This window comes from Mercurialis annua, linkage group LG2 (genome assembly GCF_937616625.2).
Source record: "Mercurialis annua linkage group LG2, ddMerAnnu1.2, whole genome shotgun sequence".
Lineage (NCBI taxonomy): Eukaryota > Viridiplantae > Streptophyta > Magnoliopsida > Malpighiales > Euphorbiaceae > Mercurialis > Mercurialis annua.
Window position 1 is genome coordinate 6,225,659 of NC_065571.1, and position 12,578 is coordinate 6,238,236.

General features: G+C 34.3%; 2 protein-coding genes across 2 annotated transcripts; both read right to left on the reverse strand.

Annotated features, from left to right (window-relative positions):
* Positions 1 to 9,113: 9,113 nt before the first annotated feature.
* LOC126670627 (uncharacterized) lies at positions 9,114 to 10,185 on the reverse strand. Its single transcript, XM_050364395.1, has 2 exons — positions 9,902 to 10,185; positions 9,114 to 9,794 (listed from the first exon to the last, which is right to left on the reverse strand). The coding sequence occupies exons 1-2, from the start codon at positions 10,178 to 10,180 to the stop codon at positions 9,201 to 9,203; spliced, it is 873 nt and encodes a 290-aa protein (XP_050220352.1). The 5' UTR covers positions 10,181 to 10,185; the 3' UTR covers positions 9,114 to 9,200.
* Positions 10,186 to 10,201: 16 nt separating this feature from the next.
* LOC126670626 (uncharacterized) lies at positions 10,202 to 11,756 on the reverse strand. The gene is made up of 2 exons (XM_050364394.1): positions 11,715 to 11,756; positions 10,202 to 11,356 (listed from the first exon to the last, which is right to left on the reverse strand). Exon 2 carries the CDS (start codon positions 11,352 to 11,354, stop codon positions 10,233 to 10,235), a length of 1,122 nt encoding a protein of 373 aa, XP_050220351.1. The 5' UTR covers positions 11,355 to 11,356; positions 11,715 to 11,756; the 3' UTR covers positions 10,202 to 10,232.
* Between the last annotated feature and the right edge of the window lie 822 nt (positions 11,757 to 12,578).

Sequence of the window (12,578 nt, forward strand, 5' to 3'; positions counted from 1 at the left end):
GTTCGGCGCTATATTCTTTTTAGAAAAAAAAGAAGATGCCTATAATCAGAACATATTTTTCAAAATTAAGTTAAAATTGACATTTTCAAAAGATTAGACCATAAATAAAAAAAATTGAAAAAAATTGGACATTTTTAAAGAATTTGTTTTTTTTTTATAATTGAGGAAGGGAGAGTGTTTATGGGAGCCTGGAAGGAACTTATCAGCATTATTACAAGTTTCGCTAAATGAACATACATTACTTAAAAAAGTAAAATTTACAAGTCTCGAATTTTAAGTATGCATATGCAATAAAATTTATAGGAAAAAAATTACCATTTTTTTTTGTAAGCCCATCCGGTTTCCAAGGTTTCGCCCTGACTAATCCGGATCCGACCCGCGTCGCGCACCTGGCATGGTGAGTGAGTCTGCCAGTGGGAATTTTCTGCATTCACAAGGACTCGAACCCAAGACCAATCAAAGTGAAATTATTCGGTACATTTAATATAATTAACTAGAACAATATTTTAGGTAATCGGCGGGACACAATGAACAATTCGATTGATTATTCAAAATGCAATTCAAAAACTTCAAAATTTTATGCAAAAAGTCATTGGAGTATGCATAAATGTACATACAACTTTCCATGAAAATACTTGCCTTTTTGTTCTGTTAAGAAATTCTACTTAAATCATGAAGCATGAGGTATAAGACATATTGCAGCCTTACATTTCAAAAGACAGATTGGACTTGTGATCCAAAATCATTACTTCGAATTTTTTCAAAAGTTTATTAATTTCCATCCAAATAAATATTATTAATTTATAAAGTTATTTATAATTTTATAGAATGCTACAAATATATAGTACAATGTTCACGTGGCCATTGGAAATCGAAAGAGATACCATATGTAACACAATGATTATTATGACCTACTTTAATTTGATTAAAAAAATGACTCACTTGAACAAGATTAGAATAATAATCATGACTTTAATCTACTTTTCTAGCCTCCTCTCTAATTTATAACTGTTTTAATCACTTATTTCAAGATTAATTTCTCATTTCACAAAAGCTACTTATTAGGACGTTGTTGTTTTCATCTTTATTTGATATTAAAATAAAGAGTTCTTCTGAGTTCCTGTTCTAATTGCCTCTATAAAAAGTTTAACCTCATGTCTTTTCTTTATAGCTAAAAAAATAACCAAGACAAGATTGGATTTGTTGGTACCAAAAAGATTCACATCTTTAAAAGCAATTAGTGAAATATTTAACATTTTAAAATTATGCAAAAAGCTATTTTGATGTTGATCTTTCTTTTTTTATGTACAAGATGGAGTTTGTTGTAACATTGATACCGATTGTTGAATCTTTGGTACCAATTGTCATGACCGGTTCGTGACCGGATTGATATGCGCAGCGGAATCGAAACCATTGGTAGGTATTTAATTATGGATTTGATCAACAAACAATAATATAGCAAATAATAAATAACACAAGAGATTTACGTGGTTCTGCTTTAAAGCGTAGATCCACGGGCGAAAGATTCGAGCCATCCACTAATCATCAAAAGGAGTACAAAATTGGTGGAGAATCACCAAATAGAGAACATCTCTAGTAAATATGCCCTTAGAAGAAAAACCCACAAAGTGTTTTTCTCTCTACAAGAAGTACCCAAAAGGGTAAGAATTAACTTATATTCCTCACATCACACACACCCCCTTTTACCCTTATTCACATCAATGTCTACATTGTGTGTTCGGTTTTTTGGTGTCTTCTAAAAGGTGAATAAGGTAGTGTATATATAGTGAATAAATAGTCTATATGGCATTAGGAATATTAATCCTAATTGGATTTATACTTCCTAGTTAGCCAATGATAACAAAGTTATCCTTCTCGCAAACACTTCATTAATAGAGTCCTAATACAAATAGGAATTAGAATTCTAGGCATATTCCAACAATCTCCACCTTGACTTGAATTCTCCAATAAACCGTGATTACTGGTGTGCTCCACCTTCTCCATTTAAGTTCAAACTGAACTTATTCCAAAAGAGGTTCTTTGAGGAGGACCATACAAGTTTCAAGAACGTCTTGAACTTGCTGAAACCAAAATGACTGAAGATTTACTATCTTCGGGTGTATCAATCAAAATTTCACGAAGCTTCGAATTTTGTTGGTCTTAAAACTGATACCAGAAACAAATGTCATTAGTAGCCTATAATGATTAAATCAAAAAACAAATGTTGAGGTCGTAGCATATCCCTTAATCTTCATAAGTCGACCAACACAATGAGCATACATCACAAGTGAAGCATCCAATCTCACTTCATCGCCAAATAACCCATAAAACTCGTAGTTTTATATATTGAGATACCAGACATGTGCATATAGAAATCATGTTGAACAAACATTATTGTTCTAACTGCCTCATTATGCATCTTGTCCTTGACTGAACCAAAATCCCAAAATTCTGCATGTATTGACCGTTACCCATAACTACACTCCACTATCAACTCCGTTGTAGTCAGAAAACCAATCGAAATTGGCACATATGTGATATGAACAACCTGAATCTGCATAAATTTCGGATAAAAAACAATTATGCTACAATTTAGGCGTAGACTGGTTCTCTAACCTGATTCGCCTGTAACTGCTAGCATTCAGTCCTCATCTAATTATCTCCAAACAAATTGACTTATGAGTGATCTAAAAGTGACGCCGTTCCAAATTACAAACATTGTAATCCATCTTGTGTCTAAGATTGCTACTTATTCAAAACAAAATCTCTTTTGCAATGTCATGATTTTATCAAAATCTGACTATGTCCAAACGAACTCTTCATTCAATAAACTCTTAAAGGCAATTTTAGATTCAAATCACTAATAGAATTTCATGAGAGTATAAAGAGATTACCCCAATCATTCATCTTACAAAAGCTCTATAAAATCCTCAAATAGTTGTGTGTTTAGAAAAATCATACCTTTCTTCTTTGTAGTTCAAAGTAGCATATTGATCTCCATCACAAAAATCTCCTTAAAAAATTTTAATACCCAAGTCTGTCTTCAATTGACGACTTTCGGCACTTCCAAATTTGGTGGCTTCTCTATCTCCAAAAAATATTCTCTGTGTCAAGTAATTGCGCCTTGCAAAATCGTTCAAATAATACTTTGCCATAATAACCATAATCCAAAATTAAATCTGAAAACCAAATTAGCTCCGATACCAATTGTTGTAACATTGATACCGATTGTTGAATCTTTGGTACCAATTGTCATGACCGGTTCGTGACCGGATTGGTATGCGCAGCGGAATCGAAACCATTGGTAGGTATTTAATTATGGATTTGATCAACAAACAATAATATAACAAATAATAAATAACACAAGAGATTTACGTGGTTCTGCTTTAAAGCGTACATCCACGGGCGAAAGATTCGAGCCATCCACTAATCATCAAAAGGAGTACAAAATTGGTGGAGAATCACCAAATAGAGAACATCTCTAGTAAATATGCCCTTAGAAGAAAAACCCACAAAGTGTTTCTCTCTCTACAAGAAGTACCCAAAAGGGTAAGAATTAACTTATATTCCTCACATCACACACACCCCCTTTTACCCTTATTCACATCAATGTCTACATTGTGTGTTCGGTTTTTTGGTGTCTTCTAAAAGGTGAATAAGGTAGTGTATATATAGTGAATAAATAGTCTATATGGCATTAGGAATATTAATCCTAATTGGATTTATACTTCCTAGTTAGCCAATGATAACAAAGTTATCCTTCTCGCAAACACTTCATTAATAGAGTCCTAATACAAATAGGAATTAGAATTCTAGGCATATTCCAACAGAGTTCTTGTGAGATTTAGTGGTCTGTATTCTTGAATTATGGTATATCTGAAGAAAAAAAAACATTGAGGTAGAATAAAGTGATAATTTATTGGCTTGATATAGAACGAGATATTTAAATAAATGTACAACATTATTTACTGGTCGTTTTACAAAATTAAAAATAAATTTATAAATTATTTCATGACTAAAGATAGTTATTGCTAAATAAATTTGTTTCAATGTTTTTGCAATACATGAGATGACCCATGAGGCATCAAATTTAATGATGATGTTGGAGTAACCCTTCGGGGTATCAAATACTACTAGAAAATAGAACCGATGGATTTAGGGATAGATCTTAAATATGTCACCAAATCGGTAATTCGTAAAATTATTGGATTTTAGCGACGGATTCGTCTTTATTTTAGTGGGAATCGAGGCGCCAAATGTTGCGACAAATTACAAAATTTATAACTAATCCATCATTAATTAGCGGCTGATTATATTCCTCGCTAATTAGTGACAGATTGTAATGTCAATTAGTTATGCATAAACAAATGCTCATTGAAATGTTGTTGAACGTTTACTTCACTACCTCAAGGAGAAACCGACTCTCGAAATGTTTCTATCTTCCTCGAGAAACTTAAACTTACACTGTTACGCATACAATGTGCTGACTGATCATGCATTTTCTTTGATAAATTCCTCATTTCTTGAATGCCCAAAAAAACATTTCTCCATTGCACGATCGTCAATAGAAAGTAAAAAGTTGTTGCAAACTCAACTTCTAACTTTTGTGCCTGGCCTAGCTTGGCGTGTTAGGGGTCTCTTCTCCTCCATGTACTATTTGGTGTGATAATGCTGGTGTGATATACTTAACTTCCAATTATGTTTTTCATGATAGGACCAATCGAATTGGATTATCATTTCGTTCGAGAACAAGTTGCAAATGGCTTCCTCAATGTTCGATACGTTCCAAATTCACACCGGTTAGCAAATATTTTCATCAAGCCCTTATCAACAACCAAATTCACTATCCTAGCTTCTCAACTGCCACTCCTTGATCGACATAGACTTGCTAAAAGGTGTTAAGGTTATCATAATTTTGAAGTTATTCTTAACAATAAGATTAGTCCTATTATGTTACTGCCAAACTTGAATTTAAAAATTTTAATTTTTTTCTAGAAGACTCCAAATCATGTCATGAGTGTTCTGCAGTGTTCTTACACATTTATAATGTGATAAATTAAATAAAGAAGATTATGGAATAGGATAATTTTGTTGTTATTGATAATTTGGTGATTATATATGTATAAGAGTTTCCACAATAGAATAGGATAATGACTTCTAGCTTAAGATGTCTTCTAAGTAGAATATGATAATTACTCCCTCCGTCTCAAATTGATACGCAATATTTTGAATTTCTTTGTTTTAAATTATAGGCGGTAATTTATTAGTTTAATGCTTAAATGAAATATATATTTTTATTAATTATAATATACTCCCTACATCCCACAAAGATAGACCACCTTTCTATTTTTGGCGTCCCAAATTATAGGCCACTTTCTAAATTTGGTAAGCAACTTAAAAATTCAAAGTCTTATATATCGCTAATAAATATGCCTAGTTATCTTCAAATGAATTAATGACTTCATGTTCCAATACAAAACTCACCAATAAACAAATTAGTCATTAATATATTATTTATATATCTAAATATTATACAAGGATAAAATTGGAAAGTTCAATGAAAAAAATCTAATTTTAACAAATTTAACTATATTTTTCTTAAATTTTGTGTTTGTCTAAATGGCCTGTCTTTGTGGGACGGAGAGAGTATTATATTATAAAGAGAGTAAAACCCATAAAAAAAAGTCAACACTGCATTAAATAAGGGCAAGTGTCGTATGTTTTTATACAATTACTCATTTTACATAAATTTACTAAATTTCATAATATTTGTATTTGTCCTAAACTGTCTATCAATTTGGGACGGAGGGAGTACTTCTAAGCTAAGATGTCTCCTAAATAGAATATAATAATGACTTATATTCCAATACTCCCCTTCAAGTTGGAGCATGAAGATTTCGAACGTCTGAATTGAAATTTCTCTTTTCCTTTTAAGTCATTTAAACATCCCCAATTATTAATCTTGTTCGGACTATTGAATCCTGTTACGTCGGGAAAAAAATATGCACCAAACTCTTGTAAAAAAAATTATCTTCTTCACTATATCCTTTATAATTCCAGTTTAAAGACATAAAAGTCTCTTTCAAAGTTTAAGTTTACAGATATGATAGTCTCCATCAATAATTTTCAGTTTTAAAATTTGGTGGTCTCCTTTAATATTTTCAGTTTTAAGACTTGGTGGTCCCAAACAATAATTTTCAGTTTTAAGATTTGACGGTCTCCTTTAATATTTGCTGTTTAAGGACTTGTGTTGGCCCGAATTAATAATTATCTTGATGGACTCCTTCAATATTGACTTCACGATCCGGTCATCAATGAACCGAGTTTGCATTTAGCGATTAAAGAATCAACCATGCACGAAGAACATTCTTCGTAGTTTTCATCCTTTTGAGCCACCAAACTAATTTTAAGACTCATGTTATCTGTAGGGTGAAGATAACATAAAGACCTGAAGTTTTCTACGACTGCCGGCGGCAGTGGCAACATCTTCCTTTCTCATGTGATGAATTAGAAGTGTGGTATAGCGGCGACGACGAGTATGGCGGCGGAAATGACAATAGACTAGTAATATATGATAAAATCATTTATTTAAGATTATGTACGAAAATTTAAAGGGGCGGGAGGTGATTTTGGCCTGAAAATAGCCAAAATTGCCTTCCCAGGAGTGTTAGTTTAGGATTTGTGTTTAAACGAAGGATCGGTTTGATTTTGATACCATGTGATAAATTAGAGAAGAAAGATTATGCAATAGAATGATGATGTTATTGATAACAACTGCTAATTTAAGATGTCTGCCAAATAGAAAAAGATAATAACTTCTCGTTTAAGATGTCCCATACATAGAATAAGATAATGATTTCTATTACGATATATAGATATGGTTAGAATACTTTGTGTTGATTGTTAAAGTCAAAATGAAGAAAACCTAAAATGACAAAATCTAGAAAGAATAAGTAAGATAAAATGCAAAACTGAAATTAAATGGATTTTAAAATTACATTAAAAAATCAGGAGTTCAAATTATTCTAAAGTACTAATTAAATTATCTTAGATAAATCTAGTCCATCACGTAGGATTATGAATGAATGGACCATTTATTATAATTATGCCACGTGGTTTATCATTTGTGGTGGCTCATAATCCTACGTGGTGGATTAAGTTCACCTAAGTATTTCTTCGAGGGCGCTACTACTAGAGTAATAATTATTAGGGCCAGATTTATCAAAAAAAAAACAAATAAGGACAGAGCAAATTTTGTTATTTTGACAAATTTGTCCCTCTGTAAATTTGAATATACCTTTTTTTATACCATAAATAAGGTGAAATAAAAAATCTTACTCTCACCCTACAAAATACAAGTCTCGCCTTATCTCGATTCACTAATTGGTAAAATTATACTCTTTTTTTTTAGTTTTCCATTTAGCAAGAGACTTAAGTAACAATTTGCCCCTTCAATTTGTAATTGAACAATCAACACATAAATTAATTTTCTGGGTAATTAATCACGAATTTGATAGTTATGGGCAATTAACCCCATTAAATTATCTTACAAGTTGAGAGAGTAAATTGTCAATTTAGAAAACAATTAGTTTGCAAGTTGAGGGGACAAATAGTAAAAATAAGATTAATTACCCATAATTAACAAGTTCGTGACTAATTTGCCCACAAAATTAATTTATGTATTAATTCCCATTGCTTACGGGTTAAAAGGGAAAATTGCCACTTAAATCTTTAGCAAAATATATTTGTCTCTAATTAGTTGTCCATTTAGAATTTTAATGTGATTTTAGCTACTCCTCCGGTCCATAATATTTGTCGCATTTGAGAAATTTTTTTGGTCCATAATATTTGTCATGTTATAATATCAAGAGAGCATTAATTGCTATTTTTTCATATTTGCCCCCCCATTAATTTATTGAAAGAATACAATAAACAAATGAAAATGGTAGTCATAAATGTAAACAAGTTTTAATGTAGGGTTAACTTAGTAAAAATATTTACAAATTAAGACATATTAATTGATCTTTTAGTTTTGTGCCAAAGTCAAATGCGAGAAATACGATGGATTGGAGGGAGTATTATTTTCCAAAATTACCCATCCTTAATAAATAATTTTATATTTTAATTTAAAAAACATTTATTAATTTATTGGTATATATTATTATTTTTCTTTATAAGTTAAAATAAAAGAAGTACTATCTTGATATGTGTAATATTAGTTAAATGGACAATTAAAAAAAACAGAGGGAGTAATTCGATCAATTAACAAACTGTGTGGTTCATGGTCAGAAAGGAAAGCCTGCTGAGTTGATTGTTCAATGGGCTGCTCAGTATATTGATGAATACTTACAGGCAAAGAAGAAGATAAAAGCGGTAGCTGGTATTTTGAACAGGAAAGATCCAAGGCCAGAAGATAGTAGATGGATTCCTCCTGACAAAGATAAGTTCTGCATCAATGTTGATGCTGGATTTGACAACAAAAATGGCAAGTTCAGTACTGGAGTGGTGATTCGTGACTGGAAGGGTGAGGTTCAAGCTGTTCAGTGCAAAGTGTATAAGGGCATAGTTGATGTAGAGATTGGTGAAGCAAATGCAATCAGGGATGGCATCAGGGTTTTTGACGGATCCGTGCCTACGGGCTTTTAAAAATTCCATTTTAGTGCCTGTGTGGAAATTAATTCCACATTTGTGCCTGGGACCACGTCATCCGCGATTTAATATCGCGGATTGCCATGTCATCCGCGATATTAAATCGCGGATGATGTTAATTACTCAATTCTGAGTAATTAACCTAATTAGATGCAATCCGCGATATAAAATCGCGGATTGCATCTCTCCCCAATGATTGGGGAGACAGTAATCTGTCTCCCCAATCATTGGAGAGAGACAATGATTGGGTATTATTTACCCAATCATTTTATTTATATTTTTTTAAAAACAATTACTATAAAATCACTAAAATTGTTTTAGTTAGCGTTTTTGAATAAATTCCGTATTTTAGATTTTTTGTTAAAATTCTAATAAAATATAAAAACCGTTTTTTAGTTAGCATTGTATATTATTTTTTCTGTTTTTACTAGTTTATACAAAAATTACAATTTGCATAAACAATATAAAATGATGAACGATATAATAATACGGAATAGTCGATAAAATAAAGTAGGATTACAAAATTTAAAGTGTCTACAAAAATAACAAAATCATAAATAATCTCGATATCTAGTGTTCTTCTCCAGTTGAGTCCTCATATCGTACCCCATATCTTGCCTGCGGCGCAGACTGCTCTCAGTAAGATCGCGATACTGTCTATCACCCGGTCTGTCACCTGGCGCGCCCTCGCTCTCGTGATCATCGTCTAGGGATAGCTCCTGATCATCTGCAGCCGGTGCAGTAGTCGGTGCCTCCTGTGACTGCGGAAGGAGGCTGAAGGACGGACCCGAAAACTGAATACTACCGGACTGTAACGCCTCGAAAGAGCCCCCCTCCCCGAGACCTGGATTGTTCAACCAAGCCTCTGATATCGAAAAAAACATCTGCGACGGATCCGCGACCGGGGTGGAAGGGGAGGGACGCGAATGTGACGCTGACGGTTGATCGAGCCAAGAAAACACGGGCCGGTAACCCTGATCAGAGGGGGTAGAAGGTTGACCATGCTGAGGTGCCTGAAATGGGGGTGGTGTAGCCTGTCGATACTGAGCCGGCTCTGTCAGATGAGTGGTATACGGCGTCTGTTCAGAGGAGTAAAAGAACGGCCCGGATGACGGTGGTACCGGAAACGATGAGGTCGGAGGGACCTGTAATAAAGAATAAAATTAAAAATATAAGAATCAACATTTATTAACTTGTATTTTAAAATAAAGTGAAACTATTATGCAAAAAAACATAATAAAGTACGCAATACCTGCGAGTGCTGCTGAAACTGTGAACCGTCACCCTGAAACTGAGTAGGCCCGCAATAGTTCTGTCGTGTCTGCGAGCTCTCTCCTGCATCGTAATGATAGTACACAGGGGGCGGTATAGGCTGATCTGGCCGCTGGCGAGGCTGGCGTGGTGTAGGCCGTTGTCTACGACGACCGTGAATGGAATCCAAGTCAACCGTCAAAGGAGGGAGAGGAGGCAGTACAAATGCCGGGATTGCTGGCTCAGGCGGTGGAAGAGTGACATCCCGACGATCCTCCATGTACGCCATTTAGAGTTAGAATATAAAATGTTTAATTCACCGTTAAACATGATTACATACCTTCCGCATGCCAGAATGAGCCCGGATTTACGTGAACCATATTATGCATTATGTCATTGATACATCCGAAGGATTCATGCCAGTCCCCGTAAACAGAAGCAATTGCCTTCTCCTTTGCATACCACATTCTTTTATATGGAGGTCTCACTCTATGTTCATCCCAAATGCCAGCAATAAGGGTATTAACGCGTATGTCACGCTGCTCCATCACTTCCCTCCGCACGTATTTCGCAATTTCTCGTGCCCCAAAATTTCTATGATTAGCATTTGGCACCAGCTCATTGCACGTATGCGGCCCGATATATTTTGTGCATGTCCACGTATGAGTTGCTTGAAGCAGAGTTGCACGCAGCCACCATTTGCAAATAGGATTATACCTACATGCAAACACAACAGTATAGTTGGTTGTCCGGCGACTTTTGTGCTCCCTCCCATTCTCAACAGAATAAGCAGTAGCGCATGCCTGAACAGAAGCACGATTTGGGAAGATCATCCCAACTTGGAACTCCATCCCAGGATTCCACATAAGGTTCTCATCAGATTCTGGTGCCACATCAAAATCATCCAAATTGACATGGTTAAAACCTTCTGGGAGTTGCGATTGGTACACTGTGTCTTCTCCAGAATCATGATCATTGCAATCCTCTTGCTCTTCTGCCTCTTCCTCGCAACCAAAAAAATCCTCTTCATCATCTTCATCTTCATCACTCCCTATCTCCGACCCACTCGATTCACTCAGAACCAACTGATCCACAGAGACATCGTGACAAACGACAGTACGATACTCGACGTAAAATTCTAAAGTATCAAGCCCTCGGTACCGCATCGTCTCTCTCAAAATTCCAAAAATATGCTCGTTGTTTTCTACTGAGTACAACGAGTAGGAGACAATACGACCACTTTCAATTTTTGGAAGCCGAAAGTAGATTTTTGTAATCTCCACTTCCGAGTCCGTAGCTACTGCCCTTATACAAATATTTCTCAATTCTTCAAAATTCATCCTATCAATAATTGGCATATCCGCCCGACGGCCGCCCTGGTATTCTACTCCAGCCGGAGAGCTTACCATACGACCATCGCACCATATCACAAACGATAGGTTTAAGGTCGCCATTGCTACAAATTTTATCAAAATAAATATACATACAACTTATTTTAGCATTTTTTTCAAATTCATTAAATAAAGTCTAATTTTTTCAGCAATATTTTTTTTGTCATTTTTTCACAATTTATACTATTTTTAAAAAAATTAATATTTAACTAAATTACAATTTCCCAATAAACTAGAATAACACCTACATTTTTGCTAACAGTCACTAATTGAAAAATATAACATATTAATAATTTATACTAACACCTCGTATTTTTAACAGGTACACATACTTAATAAATAATTAAAAACCTAACATTTAAGTTATATTAATCTATTTTTTTCTAATTTAATATAAAAATAAAAAATGAAAAGTAAATTTACCTCTTGTAGTCCTCCTCCAATAGTGCTAAAATAATAAAATTCTCTCCAAAATCGCTTTAAAACCGAACCGCAATAATAATAGTAAACTCCAAAACCGCTCTAAAAACACTTGAGAGAAAATATTATGTTGAGAGTTTGAGGTGTGAGAAAAATGAGGGCTGTGAGCCCCCATTTTATAGAATGCAATCCGCGATTTAATATCGCGGATTGCATTCAATTGTTGACCGTTGGAAGCACAGCTTCCAACGGTCAACAGATTCCCTGCCAATGGCAGGGAATCTGTAAATGCCATCCGCGAAATTAAATCGCGGATGGCATTTAAGTGATGTTAATTACTCAGAATTGAGTAATTAACATCATCCGCGATTTAATATCGCGGATTGCCACGTCATCCGCAATATTAAATCGCGGATGATGTGGACCCAGGCACAAATGTGGAATTAATTTCCACACAGGCACTAAAATGGAATTTTTAAAAGCCCGTAGGCACAGATCCGTCAAAAACCCGATGGCATCATGCTTGCAGTAGAAGAGAATCTTACTCCTTTTGAAATCAATTCTGATTCAAAAGTAGCAGTGGATATCTTTAATCAAAGGTTACTGCATTGTAATGAAGTGAGTTTAATTGCAGAAGATTGTATCAAGCTTAGTAATGGCTTATGCTATGGTTATTTTCATATCAGAAGGAATATTAATTCCTTAGCTGATCATCTAGCTAAAAAGGCTTTAACAGGGTATGAGTCAAAAACAATATGGAGGGGGCATGTCCCTTCTGATGCTTTAGTTTATGTAATGGCCGATCAATTGGCTTTGCTTTGATTTAATGAAATTTTAACCTCAAAAAAAAAAAAAAAAAAAACAGAG